The sequence below is a fragment of the Pyrgilauda ruficollis genome, unplaced genomic scaffold (assembly GCF_017590135.1).
Source record: "Pyrgilauda ruficollis isolate IOZ18807 unplaced genomic scaffold, ASM1759013v1 scaffold216, whole genome shotgun sequence".
NCBI classification, from domain to species: Eukaryota; Metazoa; Chordata; class Aves; order Passeriformes; family Passeridae; genus Pyrgilauda; species Pyrgilauda ruficollis.
The window spans coordinates 383,780-403,543 of NW_024520984.1; the positions used below are offsets into that span (position 1 = coordinate 383,780).

At 50.3% G+C, this 19,764-nt stretch overlaps 2 protein-coding genes across 10 annotated transcripts; one reads left to right on the top strand and one right to left on the bottom strand.

Annotated features, from left to right (window-relative positions):
* Window positions 1-564: 564 nt before the first annotated feature.
* Window positions 565-16,129, bottom strand: NFYA (nuclear transcription factor Y subunit alpha). Of its 9 annotated transcripts, XM_041468260.1 has the most exons (10): window positions 15,951-16,129; window positions 13,261-13,348; window positions 11,387-11,473; window positions 9,169-9,315; window positions 7,712-7,843; window positions 6,956-7,061; window positions 6,347-6,513; window positions 5,125-5,298; window positions 4,516-4,617; window positions 565-3,739 (listed from the first exon to the last, which is right to left on the bottom strand). In XM_041468260.1, exons 2-10 carry the CDS (start codon window positions 13,333-13,335, stop codon window positions 3,686-3,688), a joined length of 1,044 nt encoding a protein of 347 aa, XP_041324194.1. In that variant the 5' UTR covers window positions 13,336-13,348; window positions 15,951-16,129; the 3' UTR covers window positions 565-3,685. The 9 variants fall into 9 exon arrangements, with proteins under 9 accessions (XP_041324194.1, XP_041324191.1, XP_041324187.1 ...); XM_041468257.1 differs by lacking the exon at window positions 7,712-7,843 and having other exon boundaries at window positions 11,390-11,470; XM_041468253.1 differs by lacking the exon at window positions 7,712-7,843 and having other exon boundaries at window positions 11,387-11,470.
* A 213-nt stretch (window positions 16,130-16,342) lies between these two features.
* Window positions 16,343-19,594, top strand: OARD1 (O-acyl-ADP-ribose deacylase 1). Its single transcript, XM_041468249.1, has 6 exons — window positions 16,343-16,574; window positions 16,851-16,918; window positions 17,595-17,739; window positions 17,848-17,906; window positions 18,603-18,715; window positions 19,009-19,594. The coding sequence occupies exons 1-6, from the start codon at window positions 16,499-16,501 to the stop codon at window positions 19,109-19,111; spliced, it is 564 nt and encodes a 187-aa protein (XP_041324183.1). The 5' UTR covers window positions 16,343-16,498; the 3' UTR covers window positions 19,112-19,594.
* The last annotated feature ends 170 nt before the right edge of the window (window positions 19,595-19,764 follow it).

A 19,764-nucleotide genomic window follows, 5' to 3' on the forward strand; every position in this document is an offset into this window, starting at 1 on the left:
CACCTAGGTCAGGCAGGGGGTCAGGACAGGAGCTATCCAGCCACTTTTGGGTCAGGACAGGCCTGTCCAGCCACCCCAGGTGAGGGCCAGAGCTGCCCGGCCATCCTGGGTCAGGGCACAGGGTCAGGGCAGTGCTGTCCGGCCACCCCTGGGTCAGGCAGGGGGTCAGGACAGGAGCTATTCAACCACTTTTGGGTCACGACAGGGCTGTCCAGCCACCCCAGGTGAGGGCACAGGGTCACGACAGGGCTGTCCAGCCACCCCAGGTGAGGGCACAGGGTCAGGGCAGTGCTGTCCGGCCACCCCTGGGTCAGGCAGGGGGTCAGGACAGGAGCTATTCAACCACTTTTGGGTCACGACAGGGCTGTCCAGCCACCCCAGGTGAGGGCACAGGGTCACGACAGGGCTGTCCAGCCACCCCAGGTGAGGGCACAGGGTCAGGGCAGTGCTGTCCGGCCACCCCTGGGTCAGGCCAGGTCAGGGCTGGGCTGCCCGGCCACCCCAAAGTCCCCCCTGCCCTCCCCACAGCCCACCACAAAATTCGCAATGCAGAGCAAAAGCTCCTCAGTTTATAAATTTTATTAGCTGGAGAGTGTACACAGTACTTACAATTGCATCTATTAAAGACCAAAATACACTTGAAAAAATGCATCATATAAAAAAAATTAAAAACTTTGAACTATGTACAAACGTTGCCTGACATCACGTTAAGCTCAGGACCCTCCCACGCCCCTTCACAAAGAAAAGTTTATTTTCCCCCGTTTTTTAACATGCAGGGCCTTAAAGCCATTTAGCATCACTTGAGGACCATTTTTTTCCAAATCCTGATCTTTACACTCCTATAAATCTGGGTTTTGATGGGTTTGATGCTTCACTGCTCTGGGTGAATCATTTCTCCCAAACCTCTTCCTTCATCCTCACCCACTCTTAACTCACTCCTAAAGTGAAGGTTTTGCTCAAGTGTAGCCAATCTACAGAGAATTTTAATTTAATTATTAGGGAGGTTTGAACTGGACATGTCTCCAATTTTCACAGATTTGCCTGGAAAAGAAAGCAGATAGTTTTGGTACTGTGGCGTTGACTGCTGGCTCCAACCTCACCAAATAAACACAACTTTCAGCAGTGATACACAGAACACAAATAAAAAAATGATAGGAGCACTCAGGCTTTCACATCACTATTTTAAAATATTAACAATAAGACTTCCTAGAACACAAATCCGTATTTCTTCACACACAACCTACAACAGCAGATCAGAGAACCTAGATATGAAGGGATATTGGGAAAAAGTTTACAAGTTCTTTAAGAAAAGTAATTACTTATTAAAAAAAAAAGAAACAAAACCTATGTCAGAGTAATAATCTAGCTTCCTGAACTTCCAGCTCTCAAAAAGGTGTTTCAGGACAGATTTACCATCAACTGAAGAGCAAAAAATACAATGGAGAGAATCTTACTCCAGCACGCAAATATTCCACCAACAAAATGTACAGATGCTCAAAAAAAAAATATTTACAGTAATGCTGCAAATTCAACTAAAATCCCTTAAGGAGAGCTGCACTTTCCTGGAATGGGGGAGACCCCAGGAAATGCTGTGTGAGTTTAGGTGCCAGCTGAGGAAAACCAGCACCACTGGACAAGGATTTAAGGCAGAAGCAACCAGAGGCCCTGATGCCATCGATGTTAAAAATTCCCTTGGAATTATTAGAAATAAATCCTAATTAAGAGTTGTGAGCAGAGTGTCAGATTACTGGTGTAACTTGAGACAAAAACTGAAAGAAAGAAGATTTATTTGCCTGCCAGGAGCCAGGCCAGCTCCTCCTGCAGCTGCAGGTGTCCCCGAGTGTCCTTCCCAGCTCCAGCTGTGGGGAGGGACAGGAACCAGGACTCACACCAAGGAGCTCAGCTGCTTTTAGAGATCCAGCTGCCAATTCCAAACCTCTCTGCAGCTCCTCCTTGTCCTTCCACTGCCTGCACAGGGCATCCTTACACCTGAACAGGCTCCCTCTTCCTCCAGGATTGCCTGCTCACAACAAGGATCCAACATTTCTCCTCAATCTCATACTCTCTCAGGTTTAGTATTTTTCTTTCATCCAAAGGAAATAGAATTTTCCAGGCTCTGTTCTTTTGTATCCTCCCAGTCTTCCACAACTTGCTGATTTGTCCTCCACTTTGTCTTTAGCCATAAATTTCCAGTAAATGGGAAAAGATGGGAGGGAGAAAATGTAATTTCCAAGCTGCGTTTCCTTGTCACTTGAATTCAGCATTCACTGGCTTGAACCCAGTCTCACCCATCCTTGGCAGCATTTCCTCAAAAACTCTTCACTCTTCAGCTTCACCTGGCCAGGTTCACATTCACCCAGCAACGTTCCCAATCCCAAACGTCACTGCTGTGATCCAGTTTGAACTACAGGACCCAAAACCTGGAAATTCTGGGACTCCAGCAGGCAGATGATCCCCAGAGCAGCTGTGTAACTCATCAAGGTGAGAGGGGACAGGAGTGCAGTGGTGAGAAATCACCTGTTAAATGCTTTTAACTACTGTTCCCATCACTAAATTCAAATCATAACAGAGCAGGCTTAGAATCTAAATTAAAACTCTGTTCTGTGGAGATGCTCAGCCCAAAGCCAGCTGTAGGTCATGGGAAAATCCTATTTTTTAATAATGTAAGTATTGCTCCTTTGCTAAGTGCCACTTCTGTTTTGTTTTTAAGAGCTTAATTTATAAAAAGCATGAAAAGTTCATCAGTATGTGCTGAGTCCTTCAGGTACCTCAGGCTGAGCTGCCCCAGCTGCTGCTGTCCTGAATCACCCCTCACTCTGGAACTGTAGAAATGATTTAAGCATCAGAAACTCCATCCCAACCATGGCCAAGTGCCACCACTGTCACACTGAGGGTTCCACGTCCCCTGGAGGAAACACGGACTTCACTGGCAGGTGAGAAAGAAGATTAAAAAAAAAAAAAATCCTTTGGAAGAGAGTCACTGAAAAGTTTCAATCCTTTCTAGACTCACATCCAGTTTTCTTCCAAAGCAACAAGTACTGGCAATGAACATCCAAACCCACCCAGAGACTGATTTACTGACCCAATCCCCCCCATCTCCCTCTCCCACCCCACTTGCAACAGAGACACAACACATCAAGTCCTGCAGTAATCTTCACTATTTCTAGCATTGATTGGATGGCTGAACCTTCCCCAGAGAAGAGCTTCTTTACACATTTACAAGGTGGAATTGAAAAGAATCCCCTTCAGTTTCTGCCAGGGCCAGAAGTGCAACAGCAGGGCCCAGCTCAGGGAAAACCAAGTCCAAAGGGGTGAGGAGTGGATGGAATAACAAATCTCAGCTCCGAGGTGCAGGCTGGAGGAGCTGGAATCTGTCCCTGGACAGGGCTGAGCTGCACCAGCCACAGGGAAAGGTGGGAAAATGAGGAAAACCAGAGATGAGCACTCAGACTTCCAATTCCCTGTGCTGGATCAGGAGAGGGCACCAAGGAAGTCTGAAAGGTTCTGTTGGTAGAGTTGAAACCTCAAGCACATCCTCAACACGTGGTACTTGCTCTGTGGAAAAGGACAGGCTGTGACATGGAGATTGTCCCACTCCAGGATTCACTGGACACTCTGGGCAGGCAGGACAGGCTGGCAGGAGGGATGGGAATTCCCTTCAGGTATTTTTCCCTGGAAGCAGGGGTTAGGAGACCCTGATCATCTGTGTCATTGCTTCTTCGTTGCTTTGAGATGGATCCTGCAGACACAAAAGGGTGGAAATGATACATTTTTCCATGAAGCACAGAGAACCACACACAACCATCAAGAGGAGACACTCCTGCACTTCCCTTGATCTCCAAAACTGTCCTGTTTTTCCTGGGTTTTACAGACCAGGGACACAAAAATCCTAATACTTCCCAGGAATTTGTTGTTTCTGGTATTTAGGACCAGTATTTAGGAATGATTTTAGTTCAAAATAAGAAACACTTCCTAAAGGCACAGGACTGTTCTAAAGCACTGAGCCACCACAGAACCTGTTTGTTCTACTCCATTATGTCCCTTCCTTTGAAAAATGCCTTGCACTTTTTATGCAAATCAAGATGCAGCTAAGAATCAGATATGCCCATTTCTTAATTTTGCATCAGATGTAAAGATAAGGAGTCTCTACCTTTAATTCATGTCCTAAAAGAACACCCCAGTACCCAACCAGAAAGGCTGTTTTACAAACTCAGAATGTTTGTGTGCGTTTATCCTAAGAACTACAAAATGAACACGCTTCTATCCACATTATTGTCATTTAATTCCTCAGGGCAAACATCCCTTGCTCTCCACAAGCAGTAACAGGAGGTTTTATTCCCAATGCTTGGAATAAATCTAAAGGCAGGGAGGACCAAAGGGCAGCAGATGAAAAATTCAGAGGCAGGGAGGGACAAGGGTCAGCAGCCAAGCCCAAAAACCCAAACAAAGCAGCACAGACACCTCTGATGTGTGTCCTGAAGGGCTGAAAGGGGATTTGCCCCAAACCCCACTCACCTGCATGTGAGGGCTGTCCTTTTCCTTGGGGGAGAAGAAGCGACCCCCCTCTCCCCGTTTCCTGGCCATGGCGTGCCGGTGCCGGGACTCGTGCAGGTATTTCTGCAGTGAGGGAAGAGCAGTGAGGGAGCAGTCAGTCACTGCCTCCCCAGGGGAATTCCCAGTCCCCATCCATCTCCTGTCCCACAGATTCCCAGTCACTGCCTTCCCAGAGGAAATTCCCAGTGCCCATCCATCCTCTGTCCTACATATTCCCAGTCACTGCCTTCCCAGAGGAAATTCCCAGTGCCCATCCATCCTCTGTCCCACAGATTCCCAGTCACTGCCTTCCCAGAGGAAATTCCCAGTCCGCATCCATCCTCTGCCCCACAGACACTGTGCTGACAGTCAGTGCATGCTCACACACAGCTCCAGACACTCCCAAAACCACCCAAAATAAGCAGAATTATCCTCGAGGCACTTAAAAAACTTCCTCTGATATAGCTCATCAACAACAATAAAAACATTGTTGAGAAACACCAAAATTCTAATCCTCATTTTCCATCCCAGGTGAGATTCTGTGCCTTTGTCACAGAGCAACCCCGTGTTAGATCTGAGTTTTATTCTCACCCTTCTCTCTTTGGGGATTTTTCCCTCTGCTTCCAGCTTGGCCCGTGCCTGCCTCCTCTTCAGGATGCGGTGGTACTGCTTGGCATTGACGTAGAGGGGCTCCTCTTCCAGCATCTCTGCTCCAGGCAAAGGGATCCTCTGGATGGCTGGGACTGAGCCAGCTCCAGGCACCATCTGTACACACAGGGTGGTTTAGTCCTTGCAGCTCAGCACACAAACTGAACACAAAAATGGCATTAAAAACCCCAATATTGAAACAGAAAGTGGGTTTTGCTCAGGTAATGCAGCTGCTTAAATGAAAAGGAGCAATGAAGCTGCTCTCAAACTGCAAAACCGATCTAAACAAATCAATTCTTCATCAGTCCTGCTGGGTTTTCCTGATAAAGTAACATTTCAATACAATTCCTTGACTGTGTTTCTGCTTCTTGGACAATTAAACAAACAGGACATGGCTGGTGCTTCCCTTTCTTTTGGGTTATCTCTTATTTCAATTAATTCATTTCAGAGCATCTCTAAGCCAACACTGCAGAGCTGCTGACATCTAGTGGGGACCAGCAACATTCAAGAGGTTCACACTACAAAGAAACAGGACCTGGCAGGAAAAACCTCTATAAATGATGGAAACAAATCCTAAGGGACCCTCAAAAAAAGTGACTCCATCTATTTAAACCTTTGCTCATCAGCTCACAGCTCAGTTTGGATTTCAGCTTCTACATTTCTGAGCTGCTGTGGGAGAAAGTCCAGAGCAAAGATCACAGCAGGATCCAGGCCTCTGAAGCTGAAAATTTGCTTTGTTTAAACTTTAAACCAATGAGAGGACTAAACTTTACCCACTAAACTGAACTTACAGAGGACTGACCAGGGTATCTCAATCTCAGACAAGAGTTTATCAGAGAACCAGGGAGTCACAGGATGGTTTGGGTTGGAAGAGATCTTAAGGATCACCCAATTCCAACCTTCTGCCATGGGCAGGGACACCCTCCACTATCCCAGGTGCTCCAGCCTGGGATGGAGAAGCCACAGCTTCTCTGGGGTCCCTGTGCCAGGGCCTCCCCACCCTCCAGGGAGAAATTCCTTCCCCATATCCCACCCAAACCTGCCCTCCTTCAACTTAAAGCATTCCCACTATCCTATCCCTACCCTTGTGAAAATCCTGCTAGATTTGAGTACAAACACCTCAAAGCTCAGCCTCCAGAGGCAGCAGTGGGAATTTCACACCTACCATGACCATTCCCCCTGAATTGACCACGTTCCCAGCCACTGGCAGTGTCACTGTGACCGTCCCCTGGCCACTGCTGGTGGTGTTGGTGTTGGCTCCTGTTTGGACAATCTGGGCTCCAGCCAGGCTGGCTGCAGGAATGGTGATCATGCCTGTAACAGGGGCTGTAACTTTAAGGAAGTAGAACACAAAAGGAAAGGAAAAAAAAAAAAAAACAAGAAAAAAAACAAGGAAAAAAAAAGAGAGAGAGAGAAAGAAAAAAAGAAACAAAAACACGCACACAAAAAGAAGGGAACAGCATTAGTCCCACTTCTGTATTTTACTCATTCATCCTTCCAAAACATGCAGAGAGTCAGGAAAGTGCTGAAGCCAGGGATTAAATTCCATCAGAATTCCTGGTGTTTGCATTTGTAACCTCACTGTGAGTAACCACGTACTCTTGAGGTGGAAAAGCAAAATTCAGGGGTTTTATTCTACCAGCCCTTGCCAGAGACAAGGAGATTTTCTGTTTCTGGGGAAAAAACCCTGGAGTGAATTCCTGCAGAGCACACAAACACCTCAATAAATAAAAAACCTCTCAAAGAGGTGCCCTGGCTCCTCCCAGCCTCCTACCTTGCTGCAGGATGGTGCCATCAGCATTCACGGGCTGGTACACGATGGTCTGGCCCTCAGCAGCCTGGGCAACCTGCTGGCCTTGCACTGCAATCTGCTGCTGGGTCTGAACAAAACAAAGAGCACAAAAACATTACAAAGTGCCTCTTTTTTCCCTGTGTGTACAATTCCTGAATGAACACATGGTGCTTGAGGTGTTCCAGGTGTCTATTTCTGCTGCCTCATTAGCAGCAGTAAGAAACAGGCTGGAGCACAGAGCAAATACCTGGAGATCAAACACCTGAAGCACATGTAAGATGCATTTTCCAACAGCTCAATAATGAAAAAAACCCAAATTCTACATTTCCTGTCTCACTATGAAGATGTGAAAGGAAGAACTGTTCTGCTCCAGAATTTAATTTTGGCCCTAACCAAAAGCATCAGCAGAAACCCCAGGTGTGACTGGACTACTGCACACAATGGCCCAAGTATGGAATTAGCAATGCTTCATGTTTTCAAAATTCAACAAAGAGACAAAAACAACCACGAACCAATAAAATACAGAAACACGATGGAGAAAAACATGCAATCTAATTTTTCTGCCCCAGAGTCATGTATGAAACACTACAAAAACATGACACTCATTCTCAAGTTCTCCTCAATATTAATAATTCCTTTTTTTTTTTTTTTTTTTTTACTTAACCACATCTTAAAGTCATTTGTCAAGTTTCTCTTCCTGTTCCTCTGCAGAAAAGCCTTTCATGCTGGTGCAGTTACCTGTGTCTGGCCAGCAGTAACTGCAGTCTGGGGCTGCTGTATAATGATCTGCTGGGTCTGGCCCTGCTGCCCCTGTACCTGCACAGCCTGCCCACCTTGAATCTGAATCTGACCTGGCTGGACCAACTGAATCTGTGGAAGAAAGAGTCAGAAAGGAACATTAACTATGCCTCTGATTTCTCCCTCCTCGGCCTCAGCATGACCAAGTCATCTCTGAGGGTGATTTACTGTTGCACAGAAAAAGGAAGCAGGGAGTCTTCTCTTTTTCCAGTTGAGAATGAGGAGTTTTGACGGATTGCTCCCCGTGACACAGCCACACGGGGCAGAGGGACCAGCGTGCTGTGTCACCGTGCTCCAGCAGTTCTGCACTGCTTACACAATAAATCACTCAGGAGAAATCAATTATTCACATCCACTGGGAACAAATAGTCAGGTGGAAGAGGAGGACTAAGATTTAAGACATCTGTGGGGTGTTAATTATCCAGCACTCAGAAGTACTTCTGGGATTTATAAAGTTGTCCTCAGCTTTGCAGAGTCTTTCCACCACTGTGGAACATTCTCAGATCAAAAAAGAAGAGCTGGAATACGGTTTGAAGTTTGTGTTTAAAAACACAGTTATGGATTTTCCTCCACCAACCAGACTGAGAAGAGCCTCATACAAATTACAGTGGTTTGCAACAAAGGAAATATTAAATAAACCTCTCAAAACACCAAGACATCGTTTGCCTTCCTGGACTGTGCTGGGTTCCTAAATCCCATCCTAAACCATCAGGACACTTTCATTATGCCATGAATAATGGCATACAGTTCTTCCCTTTGCTTTTCAGGAACACTTCAACCACCTCCTTAGATTTACCAACTGTCTTTTAAACAGGTAATTACCTCCAAAAAAATCCATTTTCTGTACCTCCTTCACTACAGCCTTCTGTGCAAGAGGGATGTTTAAATCCCCCTTCAGCCATGACATGTTAGAGGGGCTCAAGCACAAGTTACTTGCAAGAAGCTTTCTTAAATAATATTTTTTTAATCCTCTTTCTGAGCCATAAATTGAACAGGCACCAGATCCCCAACTACATTGCAAGGGCCAGATAAAATATCCCAACAAACAAAAATCTGCATCCCACATGACAGGCATCCCTATCATAGGTATCCCTATTCCCACAGGAAGGTATCCCCTGCCTATGGCAGGAGGGTGCAACAGGATGAGCTTTAAGATCTCATCCGACCCAAATCATTCCATGTAAAACCCCAAACCAACCCAGCTGTGTTTCATCACTGATCAAAAAGCTTTACACCAGGCCACAAACCATAAAAACTCAGCTCATAAAGAACTTCCACTCATTCCCACCGTGCCAGAGCCACCAAGCACCACTCAGCCTGTTTTTGTGGTGCTGAGCAGAGCCCAGCGTGGCAGTGGCAGCAGCCCAGAGCTGTGCAGTGCCCCCGGGGTGTCTCACCTGCTGCAGCCCCTGCGTGCCGGACACGGGCACCTGCATGATGGTCTGGCCCTGGCCCCCGGGCACGGCCTGCACCATGATGGGCTGGCCCGTGGAGGTGATGAGCTGCCCCCCGCTCACCTGCACCATCAGCGGCTGCCCCTGCACCTGCAACAACAAAGCGACAATGAAAACTCCGCCAGAGCAGCCCCAGAGCTCCCCCGGGTCCCTGCGGGGCAGGGGAAGTGGGGAGCAGGCACTGAGCTGCTTCAAACCAGCTCTGCCTTCCAGCACGTGCTAAGGGTTTAGTGAGTTATCTGCTTCTCTTGCAGTCTAGTTGTTATAAAGTGTGAAAACCACATTTTCCAGCCACAAGAAGTACCTTCATGCACAGCCCAAGAGCAAAGTGGGATAAAAAACTTCATTATTCACCTCGGAATTACTGATTTTTAATTGAGGTTCCTATTGAGAGAACTCTGTTCTGACAGGGAGGTTCTGAGGTGGCTTCAGCTCTCTCCAATTTCATGGCTACAACATTCCCATTTCCAAACTGACATGGAGCATGGGATGTGCTGAGAGAAACTCTCAATGCTCATCGAGGGAAATTGTAACTGGAGCAACACAAAATGGAGTTCAGGGAGGAAAAGTTAAAGTGGATGAGCAGCAGCCACTTCTGGGCCCAAAAAGGTTTAGACTGGATATATAAATATAAATATAAATATAAATGTATGAGGGTGGGCAGGCCCTGGCTGCTCAGAGAAGCTGTGGCTGCCCCTGGATCCCTGGAAGTGTCCAAGGCCAGGCTGGACAGGGCTTGGAGCACACTGGGATAGGGGAAGGTGTTGGGGTGGGAACTGGGTGAGCTTTAAGGTCCCTTCCCACCCAAACCAGTCTGGGATTCTGAGGTAACTTTGGCCTGAGAATCTCTGGACTCTTGGACCTGGTATTTCTCTGCTCACTGGGAAAAAGGCCCACGAAAAGAAAAACAAGGGGAAAACCTCTCTGTTTGAACCCCCTCACCTGCCAAGTCCCCAAATTCCCCAAATGCATCTTGAAAAACACTCTACCTCCACAGCATGAATGCAAACTCAGTCTCATGAACTCGGGGACCACAAAATCTGATTTGTTTAGGAACAAGAACATCACAATGCAGTAAAGCCACCGAGTTCCTGGGTTTCACACTCCAGGGACTGAGGAGCCAAATCCTGCCCTGGGAATTGGAGTTTCCAGGTCCCCACTCTGTCCCTCAGCCTGTCCATGTCCCATCCAAAGCCCTCAGCCCCTGGGCTGGGTCACACAGGGAGGAGCATGCTCAGGTCAGCACAGAGAAGCACAGGCAGCAGCACAATATCCAAGAAGCAGAAAGGAAAACAAGACATTCCAGGATTTTTGTTAATGAATCACAGCAAGGCAAAATAGAAAAAAAAAAAATAAATGGTGGGGAGAACATAACAACAACCAGAAGTCCCAGTGAGCTCAGCAATCCAAGTGAGGCAGCATCTGAGATTTGAACTCTGAACATAAAAAATGCTGTGTTAATTCTGCAGCTGGCAGGGCCATCCCAGCCCCTTGGAACCTCCCTGCTCTGAAGAATTACAAACCAAACAAAACCAGAATCCTGAGTGCAAAACTGCCACGGCTGCCCAGGGTCTGTCAACTGCTCTAAAGGGCTCCTGGAAAGCCTGGGTGAGTTAAGGAAGTGGAGGCTGCACACAGGGAATACTTCACACTGAAACCAAGTTCTTTCCAAACTGGGATGTATTTGCTGTTTGGATCCACATGGCTCCTGGCTTTCCCTGTGCTGTTCACAGGTAAATAAGAAATTGGATCTCTCAGTGCCACAGAGGCCAGTGCTGTCCCCAGGTGCCCTTTCAGTCACAGCTGAGAAGGTTCCAATGTCCAAGGTCAGGCTCTGGCACCACCTCCCCTCAGGGAAGAGCTCAGAACCCATTTCCTTGGAATTACAGGAAATCTTTGGGGTTTATCCCGACTTCTCCTTCCTCATTTTGGTGTTTTTAACTTTAAAGTCTCCCTGAACCACAATTCCCTTCCAGAATTCCTGCCATGCACCTGGGAACAGCTCCAATGGCATGGCAAACCCTAGAGGCAGCACCCAGCAGAGATTCCTGCTCCACACCCCCCTGCTCCTCCTGGAAACCCTGGGAAAACACAGCATTAGATATGTGCTGCTGGGGAGGCTCATGCAGTGCTCAGAAAACACAATCAGAGAGGTCACCACTACCTGGAGGGTCTGGACTTGCTGGCCTGAGGCCGATGCCACCTGGGCCTCAGTCTGCAGCTGGACAGCTGTGACACCTCCCTGCTGCTGGGAACAGGAACAGGGAGAGCTTGAAACATGGAAATGCACAACACACTGCTGGGACAGGGGGTGGGGATCACACACACCGCTCCAGGAACACGAGGAATGGGAGTTTTAGCAAACCTAAGGATGGAGTTCCCTGGTACTGCACTGCCAGGCTTCAATATTTCAACTCACAGGGAACAGGATTTTGCAGGATTTCAAGCTCAGTTTCAGGGTTTTAGTCTGCTCACTGCCCAGGTTTGGCACGGTGAAGGGTTTCAGATTTTGGGCACACTGGTTTGTCCCAACACAAAGCTCTTCCTGCAGCACAGCCTGAGCTCATCTCTGCCACCCCTGTGTCGGTGTCTGCCCACCAGTGACCCTGAGGGACAGTCTGGAGAGGCTGCAGGAGCAGCCAGAGCTAAAAGCCTTTTCTATCTTTAGCTCTTTGCTAAGAGTCCCAAAATACTCCCAGGAACTGTGTTAGCATGGGGAGATGAAGGACAGCTCCTTCCCAAGTGCTGCAACAGCCTGGTAAAACAACTTATTTTAGCAAAATGTCTCGCATCAGACACAGGCTTTAAGAAGTTGTACTGAAAATGAAAGCCAAGAGTTGGTTTTATCTCCTTTTCACCTAGAAAACGTCAATAAACCAACCACATCTCTGGTTATATGCTGCAAGCAGGTATTTCAGATAATCCTTAATATACAATGTTTTCATCTCAAGTGCAATCTTGTTCTGGCTGAAAAAGTCAACTCCAGCTAAACCCAGTGGAAGGATTTGGTCCCTCCTGAGGCCAAAGCAAAGCAGATCCCCCTGAAAACATCATCCTGTGGCTCAGCCCTTTGCATGGCAAACCACCAAACCTCCTCCAACTAGAGCAGAAGATGCAACAAAAATCCAGCAGCAGCTGAAAACACACCCCAAAATCTGGATATGGAAAGCTGAACAGCCAAAATCAGTGAGCCCTCTAAACTCAGCCCTGGCATTTTGCAGACTGAAACATGAATTTTTTGGGATGGATGAGTTCATCCAAAGCTACATGGCTGGTTGAATTCCTGTTCTGTGTGTTTGTTTTGCTCTGCTGTTCTCAAACAAAGAATCTCTATAAATGTTCAATTGATAAAGCTGGAGGAAACCTCTGCGGGCTTGAACAAAATCTATTTCAACTTTGGGGGAAGTTTTCCTGTGGACAACTGATTGTTTCTATTAATTCTGTTTCCTCCATTTTCAGAGATGTGTTAATATATTTTTATATTTTACTTTCCCCACATCACTACCATTTTGCAAACTTCCTGCTACACTGAAATTTGGTAACATGTACACCTGCATTTTCATTTTAATTTTATATAAATTTTTGTATTTATATAAAATGTAATACATTTTATTTAACTTCAAAAATATACTAAGTGTATTCTAAAGACCACATTTACTCTGACTTCCAGGCAGGTGCTATCAATGCCCAGGTGACAGAAGTCAGGTGAACAGGATCAGGATTGTGCTGCTGAAACCAAGTTCTTTCCAAACTGGGATGTATTTGCTGTTTGGATCCACATGGCTCCAGGTAAATAAGAAATTGGATCTCTCAGTGCCACAGAGGCCAGTGCTGTCCCCAGGTGCCCTTTCAGTCACAGCTGAGAAGGTTCCACTCTCCAAGGTCAGGCTCTGGCACCACCTCCCCTCAGGGAAGAGCTCAGAACCCATTTCCTTGGAATTACAGGAAATCTTTGGGGTTTATCCCAACTGCTCCCTCCTCACACCGTGCCCCTCTGAGGGGTGCAAAGAGCTCCCCCATCCCCCCACTCCGTACCTGCTGCTGGATCTGCCCTGCCTGCACCACGATCTGCTCCGTGGAGCTGCTGCTGTTGGCAGTGTACTGCTCCATGGTGCCTCAGCCCCTGCAAGAAAAACAAAAATCAGGTGATCTGCTGTCCCCAATCCTGGCACTCCCCACTGTCCCCAATCCTGGCACTCCCCTCTCCATTGTCCCCAGGCCTGGCACTCCCCACTGCCCCAATCCTGGCACTCCCCACTGTCCCCAATCCTGGCACTCCCCTCCCCACTGTCCCCAGGCCTGGCACTCCCCACTGTCCCCAGGCCTGGCACTCCCCACTGTCCCCAGGCCTGGCACTCCCCACTGTCCCCAGGCCTGGCACTCCCCACTGTCCCCAGGCCTGGCACTGTCCCCACTGTCCCCAGGCCTGGCACTGTCCCCACTGTCCCCAGGCCTGGCACTCCCCACTGTCCCCAGGCCTGGCACTGTCCCCAGCAGCTGCCAAGCCAAGCAGAGCAGGAGCTGCCCCAGGGCAGGGCTCTCCCAGAGCTGCTCCATCTCAGTGCTAAACAGAGGAGGCACTTCAGGCACATCCAGCCTGAGCGAGCACCAAAACCACCTCAACTGCGGCCCGGATTTCACGGGCTCCAGCAGTTCTGAGTCTGCACATCCCGGGCTCCAGCCCACACAGGGGAGTGTCACTGCTGGGAAACCTCAGGAAATGCAGAACCTTCAGGAGGGAAACCTCAGGAAATGCAGAACCTTCAGGAGGGAAACCTCAGGAAATGCAGAACCTTCAGGAGGGAAACTGAACTGCGCTTCAAGAATTCAGCAGAGCTGTGTAGGTTTCTCTCCTCATTTTTCTTCTCTCTCCTACTCTCATGGAATGGTTTGGGTGGGAAGGGACATTAAGGACCACCCAGTGCCACCCCTGCTGTGGGCAGGGACGCCTTCCACCATCCCAGGTTGCTCCAACCTGCCCTTGGGACACTTCCAGGGATCCGGGGGCAGCCACAGCTCCTAACCCAGGGCTTCCCCACCCTCACAGGGAGGAATTTCTTCTCTAAAGAAATATTTCCATACTCAAATATACCCTTCCTATATTTTGGGAAGCAGATTTCCCAGCACCTCCATCCTCTCGCTACCCCTCACTCCTTGGCCCTTTTCCTGCACACCTCAACAGCACAGTGCTGAAATAAAAACATCTTTTCCCTGCCACTGCTTCTCTCCTCGCTGGCCCAACAAGAGCAGAATTCCTGCTTTAGTGAGGTGTTTGATTTATGCCACGACTGAACAAGTTCCTGCTACACTGCTGAACGAAAACACAGCCTGGAACTTTAATTTTCCAAGTCTAAAGCAACAAAACTTCTGGCTCCCTCACTTTTTCAAGGAATGCTGACAGGATTAAGTCACAGACTCTCTGTACCCGTTGCTGTGGTTACTGCTGCTGTTTGAGTTCCATCCTCTGCCCATTTCCTGAGACTTTTTCACAGCCAGAATAAAAGAAGATAAATATTCTTTCTGAAAATGCTGCTGTCAGGTTCTCATTTCAATTTCACACTGGATACCTCATTTCTGCCTTAAATTAAAATCCTTAATTAAAACATTAACAGCTCTGTAATGCCAACACTCTGCAGCAGCTGCCTGAAGTTCTGGACAAAATTCTACCAGTGCTGGATCCTCACTATCCAAGGGATTATCTCACCCCCTTCGTTAAACAGAGTAGCCAAGTTAAATATTAATGATCAGGGATCAATCAATGGCAGAGGATGGCATCTCCTCCCCCAGTGAGCTCACGGGCAGCTCCTCCTCAGCGGGAATGCTCTGGGAACCAGGGAGCGTTCCAGTCCCAGCAGCAGATATTTAGACACTATGTATATAAATAAAATAATATATAAATGTTTTATAAATATAATATTATTTATAATATTTTAATATTATAAATAATATGTAAGTATACTGTGTTGTATGGGACTCATTAGGACCATCAAACTCCCGGGCCTGCACAGGATAGCTCCAAAAATACTTACAAGTATTTATATATATAATACACATAATTTATATGTATACAAATCTAGCTACACCAGGAGCAGTTTCCTCACCAACCAACCCACACCGAGAGCAAACCAGCGCCACGAACAGCCCGAGAGCTCCCGAGCATCACCGGCACCGTGTCCCGGAGCTCCCGAGCACCGCTCCCGGGACACCGCGGAGCCGCACGCCCACCCCCGAGCGGGATTTAACACGGGGGCGGGCTGAGCACGACATGTGGAGCCCAGGCTCAGCTGCCGGCTCCCGGTGGGAGCCAGGGATGAGCCGGGGCTGTTGTGTCACTGCGGGAAGCGCCGGCCCGGGGGATCTCCCGGTGTGCTCGAACCCCTGGCCGCCCCAAAAACCACCCCAGCCGCCGGAGCACCGCGTGCCCGGCCACATCAGGGCAGCTACACCGCGCACACCGGCACCGGACGGGGCAGGCTGCCGGTGAGGGCGGGGCGCTGCGGCTCCGGGGGAAGAGGCCGGGCCCCGCCGCGGCGCTCGGCCCCGCGCCCCCCGCCCAGCCGGGGTGTACCCGACCCCGCTGCTCGCGGCCCCGCTCGCCCCGCGGGCCCGGCCTAGCCTAGCCCAGCGCGGCCCGGCCCGGCCCCGGTTCCCCCCTCAGCCCCTGAGTGGCCGCGGCCCCGCCAATCCCGGCGCGCGGGGGCTCCATATTGGCCGCTCGCGCTCACCGTGCCGCGCTGCCCGGTCCGCGCCCCGCGCTGATTGGCTCCGCCGCGGGGCCCCGAAGCCCAATCAGCGCCCGCACTCGCCCGCCGCGCAAAATGGCGCCCAACCGCGGACAAAGGGGGCGAGGGGCGGGGCCCCCGCCCGGCCGCGGCCGCCCAACCGCGAGACTCGCCCTGCCCGGCGCCGCTGCGCCTGCGCGGGGGCTGTGGCGCGCACGCGCGGGGCGGGCCACGCCCAGCCTCGGGCCCCGCCCCCTGTCCGGAATGTTCTGGGCCGGGACCATGGAGTGGGTCCGCCCGCGCGCGCGGAGCGGCGCGGCCGCCATGTTGTGTGGGGCTCGGCCGCCATGTTGTGTGGGGCCGTACCGCCGTGTTGTGTGGGGCGATACCGCCGTGTGGGCTGAGGACGATCGGCCAACTCCCCGCGAGGCGGATCCGCCATTTCGCCGCGAGGCGGAGCTGCTGAGGCTGAGGCGGTCTCGCCAATGTCCCCCTGAGGCGGAGCCGCTGTGGCCGTGAGGCGGGGCCGCCCTTGCGGCTCGGCCGGAGCGATGTGGGCGGCGCTGGGCAGGCTCGGCGTGGCGCAGGCCGTGGGCCCGGCCCGGTTGATCGCTGTGCGCCCCGCGGGTGCGGCGGCCGAGCGGCCCTGAGGGGTGGGAGGGGAAGGAGGAGGAGGGTGATAATGGTGATGAGGAGGAGGGCGGCAGCCTGGGGGTGCTCATTGTGCGGTGACCCAGGGCTGGGGCCTCCTCCCGGGCGCAGCGGGACCGGGTCAGGGGCACCGGCATCTTCAGGGGTGTCGTGGTTGTCACAGATACAATTAGGCTCAGCCTCGCCCCCGCTAGCACGCTCTTACTGCCTAGCTTGAGGTTCCTAATAATTGTTTTTCTCTCATCTTTCCAGCCGCAGGAGCCTTCTCCATACCCCACGTTACCATGGCCACCCACTTCTCCAAGGATCAGGAGGAGAGAGTGCGTAGGAAACGGGTTACATGGGATATTATTGTCTGTGCAAAGAGGCTTTCCCCTCATTACAGCCCTGACAGCACGGCACTGGCTGCTTCCTGCAGCTTTTGAGAGCAGAGTGGCTGCCCGTGCTGAATTTTGTGTGCTTTTTGTGTATAAGAGTGAGGCAGATGCTGTGCAGCAGCACAGAGCTCACCTGCCTGCCTGAGCACCTCGAGCCTGGTGCTGCTGCAGGGGTTTCACTAATCCAGCTGTGCTCCCTGTCACATAATTACCCTTTTAAGCTTTGATTTTGTAAGATTACCTGCTGAGCTGGCACATGATGCTCATAAATCATCTTGTTGAGAAAGTGTAGTGGGTTTGTAATTCTGTGTGCGGGGTGTGTAATTCTTTGTAGTGGGTTTGCAAATCTCTGTAGTGGGTCTGTAATTCTCTATATTGGGTTTGTTATTCTCTGAGTTGGGCTTGTAATGCTGTGAATTTGGTTTGCAGTTCTGTCTGTGGGGTTTGTAATTCCACACGTGGGGTTTGTAATTCCCTCCCTTGGGTTTGTAGCTCATGCCAGCTCAAACACTTACACCCTACACATCAAACTCAAACCCTGCCCCTCTTGCTGCCCAGTCCCTGGCCACGTGTGTGCCCAGGTGTGCTCTCTGAGAGGTGCTGTTGCCCTGCCCTGCAGATCAGGTGTGTGAAGGGGGATCTGTTCTCGTGCCCGGGCACGGACGCCCTGGCTCACTGCATCAGCGAGGATTGCCGCATGGGCGCCGGCATCGCCGTGCTCTTCAAGAAGAAGTTTGGAGGCGTCCAGGAGCTCCTGGATCAGAGTGAGTGGTGCCTGAAGGAGCTCCTGATTTCCAGCAGGGAGGGAGTTGGAGCTGCTTGGGGTTACGGAGTGTGGTTGTTGTAAAAACACCTTGGTTTTTGTGCTGTAGAGAAGAAGACGGGGGAGGTGGCGGTTCTGCAGAGAGATGACCGCTACATTTACTACCTGGTAAGGGCTGGGGTGGTGCTGGGACACCTCCCTGGAGCTAAACTCTGTCACAAATCAGGCATTAATAGCTGTGGGTGTTTTGGTTGTGTTCGTGGTATCAGGGAATCACAGAGTGGTTGGGGTGGGAAAGGACCTTAAAGCTCATCCTGAGCAGGGACACCTTCCCCTATCCCAGGGTGCTCCAAGCCCTGTCCAGCCTGGCCTTGGACACCTCCAGGGATGAGACAGCCACAACTGCTGTGGACAGCCTGTGCCAGGGCCTCCCCACCCTCACAGGGAACAATTCCTTCCCAATATCCCATAAAACCCAGCCCTTTGGGTTCCCCATTCCTCTTGTCCTGTCGCTCCAGGCCCTTGTAAATAAATAGTCTCTGTCTTGTTGGCCCCCTTCGGGCACTGGAATGGAGTTTCTAGAATGTTCCTCTCAATAAGAGATGTGTCCTTAACTATTGCCTGTGAGGAGCAGCCAAGCTGTTGTGTGCATCTGCATTTCCACTTTACCTGGGCAAAGCTGGCTGCTAAATTAGAGTGTTTAAGCTGGGAAATGTTCTTTGCTCAGGTCTTTCCGCAGAGGCAAGTCTGAGTGTGGAGTTTTGGGATATCAGGGAATGTGTGTTTTGTACCAGTGTTTATAACAGACAGAAGCTTGCAGGGGTCATGCCCAAGGCACAGCTGAGCTTTTCTATTTTTCTGTAGATTACAAAGCAGAAGGTTTCTCACAAGCCCACCTATGAGAGCATGCAGAAGAGTTTGGAAGCCATGAAAGCTCACTGCCTGAACAACGGAGTCACCGACATCTCCATGCCCAGGTGAGGGGCTCAGCAGCTGGATGCCAATGCTTGGGTGTTTAATTTCTAAAATTATGTCTGAGGGATGATCCCCTGCTGTGAAATGAGAATTCAAGCATCCACCTCTAGCCACCTCCTCTGTTTAATTGGGCAAATCTAATTTGCATTTCCCTGTGCATTTGTTTCCTTGTTCTCCCCATGTTCTGTGGGTTCATGGGGAGCTGTGGCAGGGCCACCTCAGACTGCAACTGCTCCAGGGCTGATTGGGCACAGCACAAGGCCCAACAAGGCTCTTTTGGTGCTTCATCTTCCAGGATCGGATGTGGACTCGATGGCCTGCAGTGGGAAAAGGTGTCAGCCATCCTTGAGGAAGTGTTTGAGAACACTGACATCAAGATCACAGTGTACAGCCTGTGAGCAGAACAAAGATCCCCATTTCCCCCAAATTTGGGAGCAGAACCTATGAACTGACAAGGGGGGACCTGTGTGTGGAGCACGTTCTGCATTCGGGTGTCACTCACTCGTGTGACAGTGACAGCATCAAGCCCCAGAGAAGTTCATTTGGGCTGTTAATTAGGAGGCAGCGGCGCCGTGAAAAGCCTGGGGGAGCTCCCAGTGTGTCCCTGCAGCCACCAGGTGTCACTGGGGCTCCACGCAGTGGAACGGAGCCGCTGCCTCGTGGGGGCTCGGGGTTTCTCTTCGGGTTGGTGCTGCCCGGGGCAGCGCTGGCACCTCTGCTTTGTTCTTTTTGCGATGCCCTTCCTGGCTCTGGGGTCACTCAGCTCTTCTCACACGTGGAACGGTTTCATTTCTCCCTTCCGGCCACAAATTGGGTTTGCTGGGATTGTGCTCACTCAGGATCATGGTGTGATGTGAAATAAACAGTGCCCTGCTGTTGGATTGGTACCTGTGGCTGTTCTGGGGACAGGCTGCGATTGCAGGGAATGCTGGAGGGGAGTCAATCCACCTGGTGGGTGTGTTTTGTTCAGCAGCTCTGTAATTTATAGTCTGCAGAGCTCTGTTTGGTGAGGATCCAAACAGGCTGATGTGCTCTAGAAACGCACAGGATG

Bases quoted from the DNA above. Each gene is read 5' to 3' on its own strand.
- OARD1 (XM_041468249.1), top strand. From the start codon at position 16,499: ATGTGGGCGGCGCTGGGCAGGCTCGGCGTGGCGCAGGCCGTGGGCCCG. The intron at 16,575-16,850 runs GTGCGGCGGCCG...TCATCTTTCCAG, and splicing joins GATCGCTGTGCGCCCCGCGG to CCGCAGGAGCCTTCTCCATA. The intron at 17,907-18,602 runs GTAAGGGCTGGG...ATTTTTCTGTAG, and splicing joins ACCGCTACATTTACTACCTG to ATTACAAAGCAGAAGGTTTC.
- NFYA (XM_041468260.1), bottom strand. From the start codon at position 13,335: ATGGAGCAGTACACTGCCAACAGCAGCAGCTCCACGGAGCAGATCGTG. The intron at 11,474-13,260 runs GTACGGAGTGGG...TCCTGTTCCCAG, and splicing joins CAGGGCAGATCCAGCAGCAG to CAGCAGGGAGGTGTCACAGC. The intron at 7,062-7,711 runs GTAACTGCACCA...TGTTTTGTTCAG, and splicing joins TTACTGCTGGCCAGACACAG to ACCCAGCAGCAGATTGCAGT.